General features: G+C 41.6%; 1 protein-coding gene and 1 non-coding gene across 5 annotated transcripts in view; one reads left to right on the top strand and one right to left on the bottom strand.

Annotated features, from left to right (window-relative positions):
• The window catches only part of KMT2A (lysine methyltransferase 2A), an 80317-nt gene that overhangs the window by 10816 nt on the left and 43938 nt on the right, over nucleotides 1–25563 (bottom strand). For 2 of the 4 annotated variants that reach the window (XM_061145291.1, XM_061145310.1), the window contains 21 exons: nucleotides 24117–24263; nucleotides 23653–23748; nucleotides 23326–23446; nucleotides 21673–21795; nucleotides 21068–21252; nucleotides 18549–18722; nucleotides 17751–17861; nucleotides 17379–17452; nucleotides 16594–16787; nucleotides 16174–16280; nucleotides 15193–15330; nucleotides 13984–14142; nucleotides 13618–13735; nucleotides 13420–13498; nucleotides 12212–12372; nucleotides 10782–10967; nucleotides 6329–10568; nucleotides 5576–5656; nucleotides 4621–4685; nucleotides 3225–3395; nucleotides 2241–2315 (listed from right to left, as the gene is read on the bottom strand). In XM_061145291.1, coding sequence (XP_061001274.1) covers nucleotides 2241–2315; nucleotides 3225–3395; nucleotides 4621–4685; nucleotides 5576–5656; nucleotides 6329–10568; nucleotides 10782–10967; nucleotides 12212–12372; nucleotides 13420–13498; nucleotides 13618–13735; nucleotides 13984–14142; nucleotides 15193–15330; nucleotides 16174–16280; nucleotides 16594–16787; nucleotides 17379–17452; nucleotides 17751–17861; nucleotides 18549–18722; nucleotides 21068–21252; nucleotides 21673–21795; nucleotides 23326–23446; nucleotides 23653–23748; nucleotides 24117–24263 — 6805 coding nt within the window. The remainder of the gene's footprint in view (nucleotides 1–2240; nucleotides 2316–3224; nucleotides 3396–4620; nucleotides 4686–5575; nucleotides 5657–6328; nucleotides 10569–10781; nucleotides 10968–12211; nucleotides 12373–13419; nucleotides 13499–13617; nucleotides 13736–13983; nucleotides 14143–15192; nucleotides 15331–16173; nucleotides 16281–16593; nucleotides 16788–17378; nucleotides 17453–17750; nucleotides 17862–18548; nucleotides 18723–21067; nucleotides 21253–21672; nucleotides 21796–23325; nucleotides 23447–23652; nucleotides 23749–24116; nucleotides 24264–25563) is intronic. The other 2 variants (XM_061145301.1, XM_061145320.1) reach the window with 1 other exon arrangement.
• Nucleotides 22523–22657, top strand: LOC133064869 (small nucleolar RNA SNORA70). The gene has a single exon (XR_009694755.1). It is a non-coding gene; the product is annotated as a small nucleolar RNA SNORA70 (small nucleolar RNA).

The raw sequence follows: 25563 nt of genomic DNA, 5'->3' as shown, positions 1-25563 counted from the left end.
GTAACTGTGCTTGAAACTGCTGTGTGATATATTTTTACACTGCCTAAATTTAATTTGAAATCTAATACCAATGAATCTATTTCAACTTTAAAAAGAAAGTATAACAAAAACACAATGAGATACCAATTCATACTCACTAAGAAGTCTATGATCAAAAAGACAGACACTAACAAGTGCTGACAAGGATATGGATACTGGAATCATTGTATATTGCTGGTGGAAATGTAAAATGGTGATGCCACACTGGAAAAACAATTTGGCAGTTCTTCATAAAGCTAAGCACAGAGTCACCATAAACCCAGCAGTTCCACTCCCAGTAGCAGAATCTTACGTGTATTATCAATATTCAGTTCAAAGTGACCCCGGGAGAGGCCACAAATTTTTAGTTTTAGTTCACCCAATGACCACCACAGTTGGACAGAGCAGAATCTGTGAAACATATTTTGTTGCCCCCAAAGTATCTCCCTCACCAATCTAAAAAACAAAAAAGACACTATTCCCAAAGTAAAAAAGAAGGCAGCCCACAGAATTAAAGAAAATATTTGCAAATTACATATCTGATAAGCAATTATTATCCATACAGAACTTCTGAAACTCAACAACAAACAAAGAAACACCTTATGAAGAAATAGAAAAAGGACTTGAATAAACATTTCTCTAAAAAGGACTTGAATAAACATTTCTCTAAAGTAGATATATAGATGGCTGATAAGCACAAGAAAAGATGCTCAACCTCTCAAGTGATTAGGGAAATGTACAGAAAACAACAAGTATTGGTAAGGATGTGGAGAAACTGGAACTTTTCTGTATCACTGGTGGGAATGTAAAATGATATAGATACTGTAGAAAACAGTATGGCAGTTCCTCATAAAATTAAAAATAGAATCACTATAAGATCCAGCAATTCTATTTCTGGGTATATATCCAAGAGAATTGAAAGCAAAGTCTTGAAGAGATATCTGCACACATATGTTAATAGCAGAATTATTCAAAATATAAAAAACTGGCCAGCAGATTCTTTAGACCACTAGGGAAGTTCATGTAACTTTTCATCTTGTAAAACTGCAACTCTATATCCATTAAACAGTGACTCCCTATTCTCCCCTTCCTACAACTTCTGGTAGCCACCATTATTCTTTCTTTCCATCTTTGTGATTTTAACTATTTGAAGCACCTCATGTGAGTGGAATAGTTCAGTGTTTGTCCTCTTATGCCTCACTTAGTACACGCAGCATAATGTCCCCGAGGTGCATCCTTGCGTGTTGCAGAACTTCCTTTTTCAGGCTGAATAATATTCCGTTTAATGTATATTATATTTACTTTATCAATTGATCCATCAATGGGCACTTAGCTTGCTTCCCAACATGGGTTCAATCTCTGGTTTGGAAAAATTCCACATGCTACGGGGCAACTAGGCCCATGTGCCACCACTACTGAAGCCCGTGTGCCCTAGAGCTTGTGCTCCACAATAAGAGAAGCCATCACAATGCGAAGCCCGTGCACTGCAACTAGAGAGCAGTCCCCACTCGCCACCAGAGAAAGCCCACACACAGCAACGAAGATCCAGTGCGGCCAAAAACATAAACAAACAAATAAGATGAAGAAGTTATAGAGATGGATGGTGGCAATGGCTGCACAACAGGGTGGCTGTATTTAATCCACTGAAGTGTACACTTACAGATAATTTAAAATTATTTCTAATTAAAAAATTTTGTTATGTGTATTTTGCTACCATAAAAACTGTAAAAAAGAAAAAAAAAAGGAATAAGTACTGAGGTGATGTTACAGTGGAGAAATCTTGAAAGAATTATATTAAATGAAAGCAGCCAGGCACAAGAGGCTATGTCCTGTATGAGTCACTTCTGCAGGAAACATACGAGTAGGTGCACCCAGAGAGACAGCGCTGAGGAGTGGTGCCAGGGGCTGGGGCTAAGGGGTGACCGCTAGTGGGGATGGGGCTTCTTTTAGGGATGATGGAAATGTTCTGGGATTACACAGTACTGATGGCTTGCACAGCTCTGTGAATACACTAAAAGCCATTGATCTGTACACTTTAAATGGGTAAACTGTGTAGTATAAGGTTTATATCTCAATAAAGTGTGAAAAATGATTTTTTTTTTAAAAAAAAAAGGAGGATGATTTTTTTTTTTTTTTTTTTGAGTAGAATCAACCCTGTCGCTTAGAGTCCTAAGCTACCAGAGGATACTGAAACAGGCGGAAGATGACCTCTGCAGCATTACCTGCAAATGACAGCTGCTTCAGGCGGGCGTTTGACCGAGCCTCCTGGACTTTGTCTGTCAGTGACTTCCAGGCATCTGTAAGGGAGTAAGACACTCAGTTAAGTGTCGCTCTGCGATGCACCTGAAACTATCACAACACTGTTAATTGATTATACTGCAATATAAAGTAAGAAGCTGCTCTTTTTTAGAGAACATTTTCAGTCAAACATCTCAATACCAATGTAGTGAAAATATTCCCTGCTAAATCAGCTTTATGTTGTTTTTAGCTTAAATCAGTTCAGTGAATAAGAAAGCTGGGAAGGTGTCTCACCCAGCAGGGCTTCTTTCTATTACAAAGGATGCAAAAGCAGTGATGAGATGCCTGTCTTCTGAAAATGACCCCTGATCCCTAAGCACTCATTTCCCTAGAGGGTAGTTTAGGCCCCAAACCTGAATATGTGGTATGAACTCTGCTCCCTGTACCCCTAACCAACACAGTAACAGCAATAATGGTTAACCAGGACTGTGGGAAGGAGATCACAACCTCTCAGCTCCTTATAATTAAGGGGTGTAACCAGAAAACCTTCACAATCCCTTCCACCTCTAACTTGAGTCTGTGATCTCTCTTCCCACGCTCTTCACTCAATACATCTTATATAGAACTTGCACACTTATTTTTTTGTTCGCTTTACATATCACTTTTTTTAGTCACCCAGGCCTGAATCTCCAGTCACCTGACTCATCTCTCTCTGCCCTCTCTATCCAAGCAGTCACGAATGTGTCCGTTCTTCCCTCCTTTCCTTTCCTCTCCTTTCAGAAGTGGGCTTTCTTACCTGACATCTCTACTGCAACAATACTGTAACTAGTGGCCTCCTGCCTTCTAGTGTCTCCAATCCAAACTGTCATATACGGAGCTGCCCGCATAAATGGTACTCCTACAGATCAAGTGCAGCCCTGGCTGAACACAGCCTGTGCTGTCAGGCCGACCTAATTTAACCCACTCACCTTCAATACTTTCCGCACATATCTGAAAGCCATCGTCACTTGAAATTTCAAAAACAAGTCCTTTCTTGGGCTTTTTCTCAGCAATGCTTTCCTTTCGCTTCTGTTCTTGCTGGAGCCAAAGCATCAGTGGAGAGCTGAAATTACTTTCTTCTTCCTCCGCCATTTTAGGTTCTGTGAGGGAGAAAACGGGGGCCAGAGTGGATGCCACGGCACACACATACGGAGTCCTTTACACACGTCATCTCTAAACCTAACAACATTTCACAGCTGGCTTTATCATTCCCATTTACAGATAACACACCTGAGGCTCAAAGAAGTGGAGCAGCTTGCCTGAGGTTAGAGCTAGAAAATGACAAAAACAAGAATATACACACATATTTTTACATGAAGTTATACCGTCTCTCTAGTGAGTTTCTATAATCACAATCTGACCATTTTACACTAAGTAATTGCCCTCAATAGAGTCAAAGCTAAAGAACAACAATGGTTAACATGTACGAGGCATGCTTCCAGGAACTTTCTATATTAACTCAGATAAACCTCAGAACAATTCAGTGAGGCAGGTGTCATTATTATCTTAATTTTAAAGGTGAGAAAACTGACATAGAGAGAGGTCAAGGAGTGCAGGTTCATACAGCTAATGTGGTAAAGCTGGGATTTCAACCTACATGGCTCGAGTCTGCACTCAGCCACTACCCCTCATACTGCCCGCTAACACAGAGACGTATCACTCCCCTCTAGGAATCAGCAAATCAGCAGAATGTAACTACTGCCCAAACCCTATGCCCAAGCATCTTCTCTACCTGGTTTTCTTCCAGGAATCCCCTCAATGGGAAAGGGCAAAGACTTATATCCAGAGCTCTCTAGTCTTGAAGTGACTACTTGTTTACCGATGAAATTTACCAGGACAGATGGAAGTTCTATGGAGATGTATCTGGTGTCATAACCTAAATCTGGCTATATTATATAGTAAGAATGGTTCTTGGTTTTCACTAGTGACAACTAAAGGATGGAGGCAGCTCCTTGTGAGTATTTATAGTATAGGTCTTAGTCTGCTGTTCTTTGGTCAATCACCTAAGTTTTTTAGAGTTTTGACTTCTTTTTCCTTTAATCTAGAAAATCAATAGGTGTAGAAGGCAATTTAAAAAATTTTTTTTTTAACATTTAGTTATTTATTTGGCTGTGCAGGGTCTTGGCTGTGACATGCAGGATCTTTAGTTGTGGCCTGTGAGGTCTTAGCAGCGTCATGTGGTATCTAGTTCTCTTGACCAGCGATTGAACCCGGGCCCCCTGCATTGAGAGCATGGAGTCTTAACCACCAGTGAAGTCCCAAGGTGATTTTTACAGTGCTTCTGGCTTTGAAATTCTGATTCTAACATGTTACCCACCCACATACCTGAATTTTCTTGTTCATGTGCTGGATTCTGTGTTGTCTGAATCTCAGGAAGAGCAGCCACTTGCCTACATGAAAACAAAACCAAACAGGAGATGCAATACCAGCAAGTTCTTCAATTCAAAGATAAAAACTGTCCACAACCTGCCATGTGGCTGTCAGTTACACCAGACATGAACCATGGATGCTTTGTGTACAACCTGCCCAAGGGACACACCACCACACTACTGTATGATACACAACATCAACTATCTTTTGAGAGATTCTTCCCCAAACACTGACATTAAGTTTCTGCTTTTGGAATTGTAGATTGTGTTCTTGAAATTCTTCTTATACCCTTAAGTGTCAGAAAAAAAAAAAAGACACTTGTTAGAAGCAGTTCTGGAGTTGCTTAAGTGAGCTAGCTGGTTTAATTAAAAACAAAAGCAGGCTGCGAGAGCCAGTAATCCACACCAGTTTTCACTTTTTAAAATTAAATAAATCATGCAAACAATCCAGATGCAGATCAACAGGAGACTAGTTAAATTACTGTAGAGTCTACACAATGGACCTGGAGGCAGTCATTAAAAAATGAAGTGGCATAGAAATATGTACACAATACAATATAATAGGCGAAGAAAACAAGTACAGAATGGTATGTACAGCATTATTCATTTTATGTAAAAAAAGGTATATACATATTCATGTGTACATCCTGTAAATCAATATGCACAGAAATGTTGGCATGAAATGAAAACAAATTATAAGCAATGATTACCTCTAGGCAATAAACTGGGAAGGGGGCAAGCAGGATGAATGTGGAATCTTTATCTACTATTTAAGTAATTCTATGGTTTTTTGCAAGCATGTATTAATTCCATTTTTTTAAAAAATCAATACAAATCAGGAAGGACTATTTTCTAAAATGAGGTGGACAGAGCTGAGGGTTTCATCTTAGGTAACCAAGTCTTGTACTCACGCTGCAGGCTGCCCACACTCTTTCTGTGGTGACTGTTCCACACCAGCTGTATCCTGCTGCTCAGCCTCTGTTCCTGGAGTCCTGGAACAGAATCGTTTGGATCTTTTCAGGAAAAACAACAGTGAATATGTGCCCAACGTGGAGGTCAGTCTAAAGAAATGACTCTAACAGGATCACATAAAATGTATGGGCTGGGAAAACTAACCTGTGGTGATACAGGTCAGTATGTCTAACCTAGCCAGTGACTGCCTCGAGGAGGTACTGACTTAAGAGAGGACACCAGAAATATTTTATATTATGATCCAAATGGCAGCCTTGTGGGTGCGTACCTAGGTAAAAATTCACTTGTGTACTTTACATATATTTTAATGATAATGTTTCAGAAAAGGACACCAGGAGGATCTCCAACAGGTGGTTTTGCCCTCCAGACAGGAATAATCAATCATTCCTTAGTCTCCTAACTGAGCCTCAGCAAAAAGAAACATGAGCAAACAGTAGCACTGTTCTAAACCAGAGCACAGAGTGATTAAAGATGTGGTTCTGTTCACAGGACAAACTGCCATGAATGGAACTTAATATTACTCTATAAACTACCACTGTGAGAGAAGGAAAAAAAAAAAAATCAAAGCCCAGAAAACCTGAGTAATGCAACTTGGGCAAAGGCGTGTCCCTCCCAGAAGACCATTTCAACAGCCTCTAAGCCAGAGCATGAAATCCCTCAGACCCCGAGGAGCCGAGGTCCGCATCTCTCACCCTGTGACTGAGGTCTGGGGTGTCGTGTTGGCTTCTTGGTCTGGAATGTGTGCTTCAGAAGAACTGGTCCGCAACTGGGAAACTTTGTGCTTCTTGCCACTCCCTTTGTCCAAAGGCAGCGGAATCCGTTTGATTTTTGGTTTGGGTTTTGTGGGCCCCTGCACTGAGGGACTCGCTGACCGCTGTCCGGAGGATGGTGAACCCCCTGGAGAGGCGGAGCTGGCTTGCATAGCTGAGGGTAAAGTCTTGTTCTGCTCCAGGCCCATGGGATTAGGAGCATCTACCGTCTGGGTAAAGCTGGATCCCTGGGACCCTGGAGCAGAATCAAGATCCCGTTGGGAAGAGAGAACCCCGGTTTTGCTGGCGAGGAGCTGGTTCACATGGTGGAGCTGATAGTGTTCTTCTGCTTCCCCAGAAGGCGAAGCCGCTGTGACGCCCGGGGTCTGGGTAGATGGGAGCACACAGATGCTGGGTGTGGCGGTCAGCGCGCCCGTGGAGGGAGTCTGTGACGTCCCCAGTGGTGGAAACATTCCTGAACTTGGCGGTAAAGCCACAGGCTGGTCTTGAATCCCCAGGCTCTGCTGGCTGGCTTTGATTAGAAGATTGCTTATGGAGCCGATATCTGGGGTACCCAGCAACCTGGGGTTGGTTAATGCCACGTGTCCTGGAACAGATGCGCTACTTGTGGGGGCGGTGGTAGTTTGCATGGATACAACGTTCAGGACAGAGGAACCAGAGGCCAGGCCAGACACGGGCCCTGTCGTGAGGTGGCTGGTATCCTGGCTTATGGTAGCAGTGCCTGCCGCTGGGGCAGTGGTCCCCCCCACACTCTGCGGTAGCAGGGGTGCCTGTTCAAAATACATGATGCCAGATTTAGACCTTTTTATGATGTTGGGGACAGTTCGGTGAGATGAAGTATTCAGTGACCCCAAGTCTAAGAGATTGGGATGATTCGGAAGTTGGGAGGGAGTGAAGTTAATCAGTGTCATGTTGGAAACCACGTCTGAAGGGGCAATGTTGGAAGGGGCACTAGAGGGGGCAAGTTTCTTATTCTTTCGGGTCTGCAGGCGAGATATGGGTCTTTTCTTGAGTCCAGAGGATGGAGTGGCTACCGTGGTACTGAGGTCTGTCCTCTGGTTGGCTTCTGAAACCAAAAGCTGGGGGTCCGGAGAAGGCTGGACCCCGATGAGTAGGCCCGAAGGAGGACTGCTGATGTTGGGGGGGAAGCTACTCTGAGTAGCGGCGGGGAAGGAATGTAAGTGCTGGTGATGAGGCATGGGGAGCAAGCCTTTGGCAGCAGGAGGGAACAAAGACTGAGAGGCTGGCAGGTTCGGGTTGAGTCCTGTGGTGAGGGTGAGGCCACTTCCCATGGGCCCCAACACGGACGTGTTTGTCTCCATCACACTGGGGGCTGAACTTACAGACGAGGTCAGCTGGATTTTCTGGGTCACTCCATTCGGAAGGGTTTGGAGGACGTAGAGTGGCTGCATGTTCTGGTTAACAACAATGAGTTTCTCAGTGGCTGGTTTCAGGTGGGGTGGAGTGGTCTGGACAGCAGCATTGGAAATCTGAGACGGGCCAGGGCTATCGGTGGAGTTGGGTGCGTATTTCTGATTCTGGATAGGAACGGTAGGGGAAACAGGTACCTGAAGCCCAGGGGTGCTGCTGTTTCTAGTTAAGTCCTGATTGTTGCCATGACCTTGCTCCACGGAACCACAGGGAGGGCTGGAGATGTGGTCTGCATCCATGTGACCTTGGATAAAGTGATCGGGAGTCATGTGGCCTTCGGGACTGGGGTCTACCCCTGGACTCAGCAGGGAGGAGTCACCTTCAGAGGAGGCTTTTTCTGTGATGGTTACTCTCTTCTCTCCCGAGTCTGAGATCACGGCTAGCCTACTGGAGTTCTGGCTAGGGACTGTGGGACTCCGGGTTGTCAGGACGGAGAGATCTGATGGCAGCTCTAAGGGCAACTCAAACTGCTCTTCCGCTGAGATGGAGGAAGAGACACTACTGTCCACAGGCTCCGTCGTCGGCAACTGCTGGGAAAACACTTCAAAAAGACCCATGTCTTTTTCACGATTGCTGTCAAGACCCAAGCCTTCACCAAGGTTGAGGAGTTCTGACGAAGAGGACTCTGGGCTCTCACCCAAAGCCTGCATGGACGGAGTATTCTTCAGGACAAAGTCCATAATGTCTGAGGGCAGGATGTTCCCACAGTCGTCACTGTTGTTGTTATCCGAATCTGACTTCAGGAGCTCGGTGTTATAGGTGTCCAGTAAGTTTTTGTCTGAAGGGGTGCTTGTGTGGACCCTGCGGCTTGACTCCAATGAGCTGAGCTGAGCCTCCAAGGAATCCTGTCCCTGGGCTTTCACTCTGCTTACAGAGTGGCAGTTATCCATCTTTGGCTCGTTCTTGTGGCCAACTGAACTCTTAATGACATGTTCCTTTTCCCCAGCATCTTCAGGCCGATCCATCTTCAAGTTCTCTGTTCCGTTTTCTTTACTGTTTCTTTTTGGAATCTGGCTGCTCTTCCGAGTTGTGGCTGTGACACTGGTATCGCTCTCTGTCCCATCATCGACGCCATCCAACTGTGAGATTTTCGGAAGATCACACTGTTCTTCCTCCCGAAATAAATTATGGGGTGTCAGCCGTTCCTCTCCACCTGAAGAAATCACTGTCCTAGAGAAGTTGTAATAGTATAAATCGTCCTCGTCTGAAGTGCTCAGGTCGTCCGCCCCGTCCACCTGTCCTTCAGCGGACCTCTTGCCTCGCTTCTTCCCAGTTGAGCTGCTGTAAAATGGAATGTCTTCTTCGCCGTAGGACCTCACTCCATAGAGTGGGGTGAGCCCAAAGAACATGTTAGAGCGTGCCCGGGCACTGCGGCGGGGGTATCTCCTCTTGAAAGAGCCATCTTCCTGAGGTTTGGGGCCATCTGGAAGCATCAGGTTTCTGTCCTGTACTGGAATATTCTGATAGTTGTTACTTTGAGAATCCTGGGATGAGGTATTATTGGGGCTTGGTTGGGCCACAGGACCATCTCCTGGACTTTCTGAGGCAGAAACTGGTTCTGCCGGAGACACAGACTCTATCTGCAAAGGGGAAACAGGACTACTTTCTTTCAGGGTGTTCTTGGACTGACCCTCACTCTCCATTTTTAGAGGTGTCAGTGTTACTTTAACTGTGCGTTTCCGGGGTGTCTGTAACTCCTTTGCAGACCCTTCCACTTGCATGGATGGAGCTTTGGGGACTCCTGGAATAGGATGGGCTTTGTCCCCAATCTTCTCAGAAGAAACATTATTACATGGTCGTTGCCCCATGAAATCAGGAGTCAACACTTCATCAACAAACTCTGGCTTTAAGTTTCCTTCCTCACCAGTTGCCACCTGACCAGGTTCCAAGAAAGGTTTACTGGAATGCTTTTCTTTGAAAGTTTCTTTACAAGATTTTTTCCCTTTCTGTCTCCTATCTCTGGAGCTGGCTCCCACGTGTTCATTGACAATGGATGACCTGCTGCTCACTCCAGACAGTTTCAGGCTTTTGACTTCGGCATCTTCATCAGGACTGGGGTTTGCCGACTGGCTGCCATTTGTCTGCTGGTCTCGCTCGTTTCTCTGCCCTCTCAGATGGAGTGGTGGGAAGGGGAGACCCTCTTTAGAAGAAAATGGCACTGAAGAAAGGTCAGTAAAAGTGCCCATTTTATTAACAGTTAATTCTCCAGCTGCTGCATTATGAACCTGTGGGGCCAGTTTCGGAATGCCAGGGTAACCAACATTATGGGCCGATCCCTCTGAGTTCTTGGAACTCAGCATCTTGGTCTTCTCTCCCTTCAAAGAGGAGCTCTTGGATGTCAAGTCTGAAGCACTGGAATGCTTCATTTCTAAAGAGGAAGAGCCATCCAAGTGACTGGTTTTAGTGCCCACAGTAACCGCTGTCCTTTGCAAATTTGAAGAGGTGGGAGTGTTCTGCCCTAAATTAGTATTAGAATTCAGTGGCCCTAAGACATGATCAACCGCTTTGGCACTTGACTCAAGATCTGCAGTGGTCCCTGTGGTGGAGACAGAGGAAACACTATTCCTGGAGTAAGTGCTCCCAGTTCTCATTGGAGACATTATCCGGAGTTTAGACCGCTGGGGTGACAACGAAGAAGTACTGTGACGCCTGGAGCCAATGCTTCGAAGTCCAGAGGAGAGTAAAGGGTCACCCACTGTGACTATTTCATGAGTGGTTGGGGTAGGGCTTCCTAAATGAAAGAGAAAAAGCAACAAAATCTATTACAGATAGGATAAATGTGTTGTAGTCTCTGGTTTCAATGACTTGGCTATGTATGTTAACAGGTAACAGAAAATCAACATTTTCAATTGGCAAACGTCATTAAGATAAAGTTGCCTGAAAGAATTACAAACTAATCTTGAGCTGACCTTGTTGGGTCGAGTAGGTCAGTGAAGTCCTTTACCTGCAGAAGGCAGTGGTCGACAGCCAGGAGATCTCTGTGTTGGAGAATAGCTGGGTGTTCGAATCCTAGGAACCTTTGAGATGACATGATAGAAACAGGAACCAGAGGTTTGGGAATGAGGAGGTCGATCTGGTGATGGAGGACTTACAATTTCTGCTGTGTTTTGACTTTCCTTAGGTGAAATTTCTGTGGCGAGAAATAAAAACTCTGACTAAAAAAGTTTAATTAAAAAAAAAAATTAAACAAATGAACCAAGAAAAAGCCAGCTATCAGATAAATACCAAAACAGAAACAAATGCCACCTCACAAAGCAATGCCTTTTCCCTACCCTTCAATCACAGTATTCCCTCAAATCAAATTCAACTCCCAACTTTTTTGCAAATAAAATGAAAAGATAATCCTCAGAATGGGAGAAAACATTTCCAAATGAAGCCACTGATAAGGTATTAATCTCCAAAATATATAAACAGTTCATGCTGCTCCGTATCAAAACAAACAAACAATGAAAAAATGGGCAGAAGACCTAAACAGGCATTTCCCCAAAGAAGACACACAGACGGCAAACTCACACATGAAAAGATGCTCAACATCACTATCAGAGAAATACAAATCAAAACTACAATGAGATATCACCTCACACTGGTCATAATAGACATCATCAAAAAATCTACAAATAATAAATGCTGGAGAAGATATGGAGAAAAGGGAACACTCCTACACTGTTGGTGGGATTATAAATTGGTACAGCCACTGTGGAGAAGAGTATGGAGGTTCCTCAAAAAAAACAAAAAATAGAACTATCATAAATCCCACTCCTGGGCATATACCTGGTGAAAACCATAATTCAAAATGATTCATTCACCAGTGTTCATTACAGCACTATTTACAATAGGCAGGATATGGAAGCCACTTACGTATCCATCAACAGAGGAATGGATAAAGAAGATATAGTACATACATACAATGGAACATTACTCAGCCATTCAAAAGCAACGAAACAGTACCATTTATAGAAATGCGGATAGACCTAGAGACTGTCATACAAAGTGAAGTAAGTCAGAAAGAGAAAAACAAATATTGTATCACTTATATGTGGAATCTAGAAAAATGGTACAAATAAATTTATTTGCAAAGCAGAAACAGAGACACAGAGGTAGAGAACAAACCAAAAGGCAAGGGTGTGGGATGAACTGGGAGATTGGGATTGACATATATACACTACTATATATAAAAAAGATAACTAATAAAAACCTACGGCATAACACAGGAACTCTACTTAATGCTCTGTGGGGATCTAAATGGGAAGGAAATCTAAAAAAAGAGGGGGGATATATGTATACCTATAACTGATTTCACTTCCATGTATGGCAGAAACTAATACAATATTATAAAGCAATTATATTCCAATAAAACATTTTTTAAAGAGTAACCTGCAAAAGACGGTGGACTGTGAGCGATGGTCCTGTTTTCATCATGTTCAACAGTGCTATTGATATCTGGCTCTACCACGGGAGGACGGCATTCGACGATCTTGCACGTGTACACACAGCGTTTGCGGGCATCTGTGGTACTCCAGTACACCCGGGAACACCTGCACGCAGATGGTGACGATCACCGTCAGTGAGAGGACAGAAGAAGATACTGAGTCTGTCAAAACCTCTTCTCAGCCAAGGTTCCCTGGCCTCCTTGATTTACAGAATTTAGCTTTCTTTCATGGATTCTTATTAGAGAGTCCCCTAGTTAGGGTTTTCTGAGTTTTTTGAAGTTCTTGATTTTTTCCTGCAAACAGCATCAAATCTTTTTTTACTGTGTTGTAAGCAGGGGAAAAATTAGTAAAATATCCTAAAATGCGAAGGAAAAAAACCACTAACTATTACAAGACATAGTTATGGGCCTTTTTAAGAAGGGAAAACTGGCCCACAATGTATACAAAGTGAGGAAAGATCACACCTGGCATGTTTCCTTTGCAAGAAAAGTCCCATGAGACAAGAGAAATGTAACTGCTTTAAATCAGCTAGCTAATGGTGGACCCTAGTGCTTTACACAAAGGGCTGCCAGCTAGATGTGGAGCAGAGACCGTTGACAGAACTGAAATGCAGAATAAACTGGTGTATATATAGAACAAATGAGACTCCAAAGGGGAAGAGAAAAGGAATTTTAAATTTATATTGTCAGTTTGCTAGAAGTTTAAACAATTTGCTGCTTGTGGGAGATTATAAATTCTTACTGGAGAATCTGATTGTTATTGTGGGGGTTTATATTTTCAGAAGGACCAATAAAATGTAAAATGTAAAAGGAGGACAGAGGCGTAAGGTGTTTGATGCCTGACAACAAACTGGACTTATGAACTGAGGTGAATGGAATTTAGTGGATTCTTAAAAGAGACTGACCTGGTGTTTTCTACTTAGGTTTTATTTGGAAATGATTCTGAAATTATGTCAACAATTCTTTCCTTCTACAATTGGATCTAGCTGACATAAAACGATACCCGAGTCCCAATCTACAAGATGTGGCAAAAAAAAAAAAATAAAAAAGCAATTACTTAAAAGTTGCTAACAAGTATGGCTCTACATCAAATGACCTCTGCCTCAGGGTGTTCACGTGGCAGGGCTGCTGTCTTCTCTCCACAGTTACTTACTGATATCCAATAGGAAAGAGCTTATCCTCACAGTCAGAGAGATCATTCAGAATCCCTAAGCAGTCAATTGTCATGGAGCCTGAGTAAGGAAAGAAGAAGTGATTAGAGGTGACTATGAGAAGGCCCACTTTGTAACTGAAGACTTAAGTACCTCAGTGATACAGCCAGCCTCCCCAACAACCAAGGCCCATGTCCTACCAATCATCATGTGGATATTTTCTGGTTCTAATCCATTGAGAAACTTCCTTCTCAAGCTGATTCCTTCAAAGTCCACAAACACTCTTCTAAAAACTTCAAATCCATTCTCAGGAACCACCTTAAATGAAAGGCCAGGGTAGCTGTTAGGCTCTCCTTTATACACTATTCTCATGATATTGACTCAGCAGGAAAGACAAGGCATATCTCTAAATCACTCTTCTGTTTCACTAGAGTGCCTGTGATAACTCTCCCAAGAGGAGGTGATTCTAGGAGCACCTCGTAGGAAGGTGTAATAAAGCTCACCACCTTGCTATTAATATCTTCAGCCTCTTTTCCCAGAGAATTCAAAAAGCAACTAAAGCTCACCTCGCCTTTGATCAAATCCCGATGTCGTTGGCAATACACTTTTTTATCATCCAGAAACACACAGTTCTTGGCTCGGGAACACATGAAGTGATAGTTGCTGGTGCAGGATGTGAGGCAGCAACCCACAGTGGCTCCTGGCTTTTGGCAGAATTCACATCTCTAACAATCCAGAAAGAACAGAGTCTGAGTCAGACTTTCAGATGTTTTAGCCATTCTCCAACTTCTCTACAGTGTCACCCCATTCTGGGTTTCCCACAGTTCATTTTGTTATTATAATCTGCTGAATTACAGAGAAGTGATATGAGCCATAAAGCCTCCTCTACAAATCCTTTCTTTCCCACAGCCCATAGGGCCTAGAATGATTAAATTTATTATTATTATTATTTTAGAATGATTAAATTTAAATGATGATTTGCTTAAGAACCTGGATCAAAACAGGTTTTTCTAAGATGCACAATTGATTCAGAGAAAATGAAACTTTGAACATCATTGTTAAAAACATCATCTTGGAAGAAAGCTATTATATCCAAAAGAACTCAGTTCTAGAACAATTATACTAGTCAGAAACATAGTGGTTCTTAATTAGTAGGCTTAACTGATGAATTTATATGATGCAAAGATTTTCTTCAACCAGGCTGTATGTTATCACCTCATTCTGTCACAGTCAAAATCTGGGCTCCTCTCCAGGGAAGACTTTTTCTTTGTGCCCTCCACACAGTTCACTTACATTTCTTATGCATGTGCTATTTTTGTTGCTTTCTGATAATCCTTCATTTTCTCTCCTCCTTCAAAACACAGCTTTAAAAATTCTACTCCTTCATGGCCTTTTCTGATTACTCTCAGCTGCTACTAATCATTTTCTACAGCCCCTCTTTGTGTATGTACTTTGTGGGTTTATCCTAAGGAGCCTCAGAGTGCTGATTCAACTGGAACCTTTGAGGTCATCTTGTCTAAACCACTTAAATGAATACCTTTCCTGAGCATCTGAATTATCTCTCTAACCAGATAAGACTATTTCCTATTTCTTTTGCACCCATCCTCCAAGGGTCAGAATAGCAATCTGCCTACAATGCACACCAATATCTGCTGCTGGCTAAACCATTCTGAAGGCACCAAGAGAAACATCAGCGAGGCAGCACTGAGCCTCAGAAAGAACATCTGGAAACTGAGAGGGAGTCTTTTCCGTGACATTCACCCACAAGTTCTTACCAGCTGCTTGCCCCTGATCACAGCCATATGCACATTCTTTAGTGATCCATCATCATCTTCAAACACTTCTGCTGACCACAAAGCACAATTTACATGTGTCCATTCATTTTGGCCAATGTAAAGCAAACGGCCAGCATCCTGTGAAACAAAGAGATTTCCTTTTTTCTCTAAAGAATGTAACATCAAATAGGGTTTTCCTTGGCATTGGCTTTACCTGAGTCAGGATAACTTCAGTAAATCAATCCAAAATCTTTAACTCAGGGATGCAAACAAAAATCACAATTCGAAGTTTCTTTCTTTTCACTTTTCAACTCTTTACCTTTTCCACAGACTGGAAATATTTTATAAAGAATTAAAAAATAAGCAATGTGTTAAGTTTCTATAGAAGTGCCCACTGACTTCTTTAAAACCATTTTTCAAAGCCAGTTCTCTCAGCTTGCATTAAAAATGTTTTAAAAAAAATTTATAAGCTTACTATGTGCCAGGCAGGCCCTACAAAAGGCTTTACATACATTATTTCCTTTAATCCTCATAACCATTCTGAGGTAAGAATTATTATCCTTATTTAAAAAATGAAACTGAGGGTCAGAGGTTAAGCTCCTTGCCAAGGTCAACAAGTAGGCAGCCAAGCACAGAAGTGAATCCAGGCAATCTGTCAGAACTAGGAATCTTAACCACACTGCTAACTACATTAGAGACAGCTATTTAATGTGCAACTTCTATTTTATTGACTCTCATGAAAGTCTTTTTTGAGAAACTGCCTATAGAAGTTTATGAGAAATCAGCATATTAATATAAGGTAAGTCATCTTTTAAATCAACTAAATCAGTTATAGAAAAAAATCCCAAGTACCACAAACTAAGTGACAAATATTCATTTTATTCATTAAATAAAAAGTCTAAACTGGTCACCAAGTTTAGACACAAAAAGTTCACCATAGGCTAGTCTATTAAGCATAACTCAGTGCACCAGGGTACTTACGTTAGCACTGTCGTCACCATAGGTCAAACACAGTGCACACTGTCTGTTATCTTCTATGCCCGGGGGTGGGTTCAGTTCCGGACTATCTTCTCGGCTCCTATCAGTACCTTGGAACCCAAAAGACATCCAGTTAAAACTGTTAACACCATGTCTGATTAAGCAAAAAAAAAAAGAAAACAATATAGCTTAAATAGTCTATAGCCTATGAAACACTTTCAAAGTAATGCTATCTTACTATCTGCTTTCTGTTACATTACTTGTATCAATTCTTTGGTAACATTCTAAGTGAAACAAAAATGATTTTATTACATTTAAGGAGCACCTGAAAGTTTTCCAGTATGGAATTACATTAAATTTAGATTCACAAAGTCAATCATTTGCACTTAGAAATGGACAGCAAATCTTCATTTGGTGTCTTACTCAAAATTGGTGGTGTAGGAGGATGTAGAGGAGTTGGTGAGTCTGGTTCTCCAGGCCCTTTAGGTTTGGGAGCTGGAATGATTTTCTTCATTAAAGGAGGTTGCTCAGTGTGGCTGTTTTCCTCTCGCTCCTGCCACTGAGCATAATTATGGTCAAGTGAAGGTGGAAGCACTGCGTTTGGTAACATCCCACTGCTGGAAACAATCGATTCAACAAGTATTTATTGAACTCCTACAAGATACCCAAAACTGAACAAAACAGTCAACTTCTTGATATCATCAGGGCTTGAGCCTGTGCAGTATATAAGAACAATCACAGAATTTGAAAACCGCCTACACAGGACTTTATTATTTTTAAAAACAAAATCCTGATGTATTATGACTCTTGGTTAAACTTCTAGAAACAAATGATAACCCTGAAAATCAAAAGGATTTACTGGAATAAATAAGTTTAAGGTTAAATATGGAGAATCAGAAACTGTTGAGAGCATCATTTGAAGTAAATGAAATAGAACGTAGTTATAATTAGCCCAATTACTAGGATATATATATAGTACATGTGCTGTACATATGCCACAAGTTCCCTAAAACATAACAAATACATAAAGAAAAAGGCAACAGATTACAACAAACAGTAAATGTTGTCTCTAAACCAGCAATAAAAAGGAATTTAACTCATTAATCTTCAATAATAAAACTGAGTGTAAAATAAAACCTCAATCTAAAAAGATAAGAAAACTCAGATTTCTGATGAGGAGAAAAAAAGTAATAACTGAATTTACTCACTTGCTTGATACTTTATTTGGCTCCCAAAACCTGGACTTTTTGACACTGAACCATGGAAAAACACGTTCCATTTGCTAACAGAGAAATAAACAAAATGTAAGCATGTGACCATTCATTTGAAAGCACATAAAAACTAACAACTTCACACCAGCTTCTTTGTCAATATAAGGATGATTTCAGGCCACACCAAGAGAAAGTCCATCCTCTCTGGGACCTCACCAATCTCCTCCCAAAAAATCAGAGGAACTAATTAAACCAAGATAATTTATACACATGGCAAAGCAAAACACAGACAAGAACAAGGCTGTTCTGTTCCTGGGGTAACAACTCACAGATCAAGTATCAAAGACATGAACTATTAATGTCATTCACCCGAATAAAGAAGGACTTGACCATGCTGTTGGCTTTTTTAATCTCCGGCTGCCCTCCATCTGAATTAATGGCTGCTTGAATGATCTTCACGATATCGTCGCTGAACTCCAACTGTATACAAAAACAAAGTATTAATTATTCATAGAATAGTGTGCTCTCAAAATCATTTCCTTTTCCTTCCTAACTCATCCAGCAAAGACATCCAACAGAAAACAGATACCCTAATTTAATATGGTATCATTTCTCTTTAGTGGAGGCCTCTGGGATTTAGTTCATAGTTAACTTGCAGCAATCAGGAGATGCCAGACTAATAAGGCAAGAATGCAAATAAGTTAGCTGTATAATGGTAAGTTATCCACACTGGGCCATGATTTTTCACTTAGACTGAAATGAATAAACAAATGAACGGTGGATATGAGACAACAGATCATTTCCTACTCATTCTTCAAACCATAAAATTAAAAGACTTCTATCTTCAAATAAACATCCAATGTAAAAAGACACATTATTCAGGTGTATCTCACAAGAGGCAAACCCACTAACTTCACATCAGCATTTCTGCATAAACAGTTTTAATATAAAAATAACCTTAAAAGAACTCAGATGAAAGTCAAAAAGACGATACCCTCTCTATCATAACCCGTCTTCCAAGATACAGAACTAAAACAACACACGTATTTTTTATTTTTTAATGCTAATAAATCATCTTTCAGTGCTAACATCCAGCTTCATCCCTAGAAAGACTCAAGGAAGCTAAACTGGCACTGGAAATTTGGGTAGTTTGCTGTATAGACATACCACAGATGTGTAGTTCCCTTGGTCCATTTTCCTCTTGACTCCTTCCAGATCTAAAGGCTGTTGATCTTCCTGTTTGCTGACCTCAGTGAGCACTGGTGGATCAGGTCCTTCTGGGGAGCTGCGGGAAGGTATACTCTCCTCTGTCTCAGGATTTAAGTCCGGAGGTTTGGCAGCCTGTTGTCAGGAAATAAAAGTTTATTTTATCTAACACTGAAAATGAGGTATACCCATAGAAATTCTATTTAAAAAATTTATAGAGACTGGAAAAGCAAAGACATCACTTTGCTGACAAAGGTTCATATAGTCAAAGCTATGGTTTTTCCAGTATTCATGTACAGATCTGAGAGTTGAACCATAAAGAAGGCTGAGTGACGAAGAATTCGTGCTTTTGACTTGTGGTGCTGGCTAAGACTCTTGAGAGTCCCTTGGACAGCAAGGAGATCCAACCAGTCAATCCTAAAGGAATCAACCCTGAATATTCATTGGAAGGACTGATACTGAAGCTCGAAAACTTTGGCCACCTGATGTGAAGAGTCATCGGAAAAGACCCTGAGGCTGGGAAAGACTGAAACAGGCCAAAGGAGAAGGGGGCAGCAGAGGGCAAGATGGTTGGATGGCATCCCTGACTCAATGGACATGAATTTGAGCAAAGTCCAGGAGACAGTGAAGGACAGAGGAGCCTGGCGTGCTGCAGTCCATGGGGTAGCAAAGAGTTGGACACGATTTAGCAACTGAACACCAACTGGATGATGCATATTATAAAAACCCAAAGAATTTGAAAATAATCAGAGATTTCTCAAACACCAGAAAAGGAAAGTTAAAATGAGCCAGCTATCTAATAGCTTGGCTAGGCTAACTCAGGAGCTTTGCTTGGTAACTCCCAACCTAGTATGAAGAAACAGAAACTGTCTAATTCCTTTTGAGTAAGACTGCAGCTAATTTTCCTATTTAAAAAATAGACTTTATTAAAAGATAAAGCAGGACTTCCCTGGTGGCTTGGTGGTGAAGAATCCACCTGCCAATGCAGGAGACACGGGTTCAGTTCCTGGACTGGGAAGATCCTACATGTCACGGAGCAACTAAGCCTATGCACCCCAACTACTGAGCCTGTGTTCTAGAACAGAGAGCCACGACTGAGCCCATGTGCTGCAGCTACTGAAACCTGCATTTCTAGAGCCTGTACTCCACCATAAGAGAAGTCACTGCAACGAGAAGCGTGGGCCCCGCAACTAGAGAGCAGCCCCTGTTTGCTACAAACACAGAAAAGCCCAAGAAGCAGTACAGACCCAGCAGAGCCAACAACAAATACATAAAATTATTTTTAAAAAAGAGAGAGCAGCGGCTTAGCTCTGAGTTAAAAGTTAGCTATGCGGTTCTTCCAACATTATACCTGTGTTCCCAATGACGAATTTATGTATAGTTCATGACTTGAATGGACAGAACATACTGATTTTCAAATTGTGTCCTGAGGAGTCCCAGAACTGTCTTGGAGCTGAGAGGCCTCTGGCCCCACGACCACCCTTGTACATCAGGCCACCACCCTGCTCCCTCTTACCTAAAGCACTATACCTGCCTCCCAACCATGGCTCCCACCTCTAGGCTCACTCCTCGCCAATCTTCCGTCTCACCCAAGTCATTGTTACAGGTTTTTTTTTCCTCCCCTAAAGAGCAACCTAGACAGCATATTAAAAAGCACAGACATTACTTTGCCAACAAAGATCCGTCTAGTCAAAGGTATGGTTTTTCCAGTAGTCATGTACGGATGTGAGAGATGGACTATAAAGAAAACTGAGCGCCGAAGAAATGATGCTTTTGAACTGTGGTGTTGGAGAAGACTCTTGAGAGTCCCTTGGACTGCAAGGAAATCCAACCAGTCCATCCTAAAGGAAATCAGTCCTGAATATTCATTGAAAGGACTGATGCTGAAGCTGAAACTCCCAATACTTTGGCCACCTGATGTGAAGAACTGACTCATCTGAAAAGACCCTGATGCTGGGCAAGATTGAAGGCAGGAGGAGAAGGGGCGACAGAGGATGAGATGGTTGGATGACATCACCGACTCAATGGACATGAGTTTGAGTAAGCTCCGGGAATTGGTGATGGACAAGGAGGCCTGGCATGCTGCAGGCCATGGTGTCACAAAAAGTCAGTCACAACTGAGCGACTGAATTGAACTGAAAAAATAACTCTCATCAGGTTACTCTTTTGAGTGAAGTCCTTCCTTGACTCCCCATAGCCTTCAGAATACAAAGTTCAAATTTCGTATTATAACAGCAAGACCTCTGAAAGAGACACGGCCCCTTCCTTCTTTGTACCCCAGAGAAGCGTTTTACTCTTGGTGTTAAAGTTTTTCTCACGGGCCTAAGGCCAAAACAAGGAACTCTACAAATCTAAATGAAGAATGAAGCAAAAGAAAACAAATTGAGAAGCACACAGACACAAAAAAAAACACACTCCATGACTAGGTAAAAGTGACCAAAGAACAAGCTCTCAGGATATAGAACGACACCTGGGCCTACCTGTCGGTAGCGTAGCAGGTGGCTGGTGGTCCGAGAGTTCAACAAGGCTGTCAGTACTTGCTTCAGCGAGATCTGGAGCTCTTTCTCAAGGGCCAGTCGCCACTCCGCAGGGTGCCGCTCTGTGCAGTTCACACACGTGTAGGCCACACTCTCTGGCAGATTAGACAGAATCTCATACATCTCATCTGGGGAGACAAAAACCTACAGTGACAAGGTGCTCTCAGAGTGGAAAGGGGGGAAAAGAGGAGGTTATCCCACTGAACTTAACATCGGGCTGTATGTTAGGAACGTTATTAAGTCTCTCACACCCCCTAAGAACACATACGTATTAATCTCCAAAGGGACAATATTACCACTAATTCAGGATTCAGCTATTGGAGAGCCAACAGGTTATGGTATCCACAAAAGACAACATTTAATTATTTTAAAGAATGTGTTCAAGGTAAATGAGCACAATGTAATATAATGATCTTATTTTAGAGACAAAAAATAAATTTAAAAAGACTTAAAGTAACAGCACGACTGTAATGTTATATTTATAGTACTTTGGGGCTACTAGTGCAGTGTACCAAGAAAGAAGGAAATTGTAATAAAAAGACTCCAACCTTCTGTACCTGAAAGATTCTCACATTTGGAATGGACCCATCGATCACATTTCCCACATTGCATCATCTTACTCTCATAGTCATCATCATCATAACACTTATCACAGAGAGGGCAGAAGTTTCCTGAAAGCAAAGCAAAGTTTTCAGCAGTGCTGTGGTTCACACACCAATGCCTCTAACACCCTCGACTCACATATGACCAATCTGATCTAAAATGTAAGCCACGACAGTCTGCTTCTGAAACTACTTACAAATGCCAGCCTTCATCTACCATGAAATGTTCACACATCTGTAAAGTGTCAAGATTATTCTGAGCTCACATAATATTCCACTAGTTCTCTTCTTTAGACCCATTTTTTAAAGGTCAAAAGGTAGCTTTTATAGATAACCGAAAAAGAATGGAAGACAGAGCTTTCTCTCTTAAACATTCCAAAGAAATGTTTAAATTTTTTTTAAAAAGAGGAGAAGGTAATGGGAGTAAAAAACACAGTTAATTTACACTTCTCCCTTATTCCTAGTGCTTTTACATTAGAGTTTAGAGCAGTGCTTCCTAAAATTCAGAAAAGTATACAACCTTCATCAGTTTATCTGTGTATCATCTATTATTTTTTACTTAATATACAATATTGATTTGCTTAATTTAAGTAACTTCAAAAGTGAACTTTATATCATTATTATCCTAAGTCAGTTTAATGTATTGGCTATTATCTTTTTCAAGCACAACTGTTAAAATCCTGGACTCAGTACCACCTAAAATCATTTCTGAAACAATGAAATGTATATTTACCTCACTTTGGGAAGTAATGCTTTAGAGCATTTCTCTGTGGTGAGTTACTATAAACAATCCCCTTTGCAGCCAATTAAGCACACTGTGCTCTTCTCCCCACGGGGGCCCCGTGTACAAGGGCTGCACACAGCAGCCTCCATAGGAGTGTAGGCAGCCTATTACCTGTACAGGTTGCCCTAAAGGATCTTAGAGACAGCCCTTTCCAGTGGACATTCATGACTGGCATGTTGTCCCCAGTCCATGCTCCAGTATCCGGAGCCTCTGGAGAGCCCCAAGGCACAGTGCCCAGGGTCCACATCGGCCAATTATAATGTCCATCTGCACCAAGCTACAGAATAAGGAGCCTGTGATTGAGGCCCTCTGCAGGGCCAAGTTCAAGTTCCCTGGCTGCCAGAAGAGCCACATCTCTAAGAAGCAGGGATTTATTAAATGTAACAGGGATGAATTTGAAAGCATGGTTTCAAATGTTTTTCTGTTTCTCGACTGAACGGCTCTTCTTCCTCAAAAGCAGCTTATCACAGATGGCTGTGGGGGGGTCAAATACATCCCTAATTGTGGCCCCTTGGATAAATGGTGGGTCTTGCAAGCATGACAGCCTTGGCGGTGTCCCATCCTTATTCATGCCCACCAGTAAATTCAAATTTCCTGTCAAATAAAATGTCCCCTTAATTCACGCCCCGAAAGATAAGAAAACCTTTCTAGTTGCTACAATTCCGTGTGTAAAGAAAAGAGCAAGACAGGAACTCAGGAAATGTGTTTAAATGGCATCCTTGACAAGAATGGTCCTTCCATTGCAATGCCCACTTCACCTCCCAAACACTAAGACCAACCTCTAAAAGCTGACAAAGCGAGCTTTTCTGAGTTACCTTTAGCAAAGAGTTTGGCACAATCATGGCACAGTGAGAAATCGTGAGACCACTGTGCATCCCACCCTTTGCCGGGAGTCGTGGATCCACAGCTCTTGCAGCGAACACACTTGGTACAGATCTGGAAGAGATGTAAAGTCAATCAGAACTTCTTATTTTTAATATCTCTTCTCTTTAAGAAGATCTTGAAGAAATCCATTTCCAGAGTTGATTTCTCGACTAGAACGGCTCTTCTCCCCTCAAGCAGGATGGTCCTCTTACAACTTGTGCAAGCCCAGCAGCCCAGCCCCAAGACAATTCTTGAAAGTTCACACTGTGTATACTCACCCAAACCTTCTTTTTCTTTGTGGGTTTGGTGGGGTAATTTGGTCCCAGGCACTCAGGGTGATAGCTGTTTCGGCACTTGTTACACTCCAGCAGCTGCTGTAGGAAAATAAGACAGCAAAACGGTGGATGTCATCTCACCTCCACTAAGTACCCATTTCATACTTCTCAGGTAAATCCAGCACATCACTGTAACAGTTTAAATTTCCTCATAAATTACTCTCAAGGCATAGGGGTTTATTTCCTGCCAAAGGTACTCAGTGATAAACATTTTGACAAAGCAGGTTTGAGGATTTTATCAAATACCACATTTTCTTCTATATTGATGGCAACTGATTACACTGGGTTAAATAGTCAAACCAGACTAAGCCAACAGAGAAAAAATATAGATAAAAAATTCTAAATTAAAAGGCAGAAATGAAGACAGAGAGTAATACGCTGAGTGATTCCATCACCGAGCTTTGTACCTTTGTAGCCTGATGCTGCCTCCCACAAACATGACAGAACTTGCAGCGGCGACAACACCAGTTTTCCAGCTGGTCCTCCAGAGGGCGCTCGTTCTCCTCCAAACAAAACTTGTGGAAGGGCTCACAACAGACTTGGCAATACACAAACTAGGGTAAGACAGGAGTATAGAGGTTATCATATACCATGCAGAAATATCAAACAAATCCTACCTGCTTATTTTGACCTTTAGAAGTCCAGCAGTATATACTTTTTATTCAATATGTTCACTAAGCAATGATTACATTAAAAAAAAGGAGAATACTGGGAACTGCAGGAGCTTCAGAGGACTAAAGTAATAATAATAAAATTATAAAATATCTAAGCAGGGAGTTCCCCGGCGGTCCAGTGGCTAAGACTTCGCACTAGCAAGGCAAGGGGCCCAGGTTCCATCCTTGGTCAGGGAACTAGATCCCCCATGCCGCAACTAAGAGTTCACGTGCCACAACTAAAAACTCCTGCATGCTGTAACTAAGACCCAGGGCAGCTAAATAAATAAATATGTATAAATAAAATAAAATAATTAAATAGATATATAATCTAAAGATTTAATACAATGTGCTAAGTACCATAAAAGAAGTTATCAATAAAGCACTAAGGCAATGTAAAAGAGTGTGATACGGGGGAAATAGGGAGGGTTTTAAAGGTTTTCTACAACCTACTAAACAACTGTAAGTTCTGATTTGTCCTTCCCATCTCTTATTTTAGAAACATGTTACTCTCATTCTGAAACAGGGATTTTCAAAAATTCAAATGAGGGTGACTCATAATTTTCTTTTGCCATAAAAGATTTAGTGGGTCAAAACTATAGTCTACTAGATAACTATAATATACCAATGTTAATTTCCTGATTTTTATAATTATACTGTGATTATATAAAAGGATGTCCTTGGAAATACACCGTGTAACATTTAGAGGTTTTTAAAAGGGCATATGTCTGCAACTTGCCCTCAAATTTAAGAAAAAATGTCTACATGTAAAATATATATATTTTATTTCTTATTCTGTAAAATACACATACAAAGAGAAAAGGATAAGGTAAATTAAAAATATTGTTTGGAGAATCCAGGTACAGGGTATATGGAAATTCTTTGTACCACTCTTGCAGCTTTTCTGTAAATCCGAAATCATGCAAATAGAAAAGGTTTCAATGGTGGGAGAGTTCACCAATCACTGATTGTGCTTTAGGAGTGCAGTGCGAGCAGTGGGCTGTTCATTTGCTAATTCAGTTTTTAGGAATCCTGTGGGACTGCTTTGCACAGCTATACAATTTAAATTTGAGCAATTATACTCTGCGGAAAAAAAAGCAACCTGTTTTAACACAGAAGCTGAAGTACCGGTGTTACGAAAGTAAGTTATTCCTGTGGGGAGCATGTGTGTGCATGTAAAGCCTTGAATTGAGTAGGAAAA

This window comes from Dama dama, chromosome 1 (genome assembly GCF_033118175.1).
Source record: "Dama dama isolate Ldn47 chromosome 1, ASM3311817v1, whole genome shotgun sequence".
NCBI lineage: Eukaryota > Metazoa > Chordata > Mammalia > Artiodactyla > Cervidae > Dama > Dama dama.
This window is presented reverse-complemented; position numbering and strand designations above follow the sequence as displayed.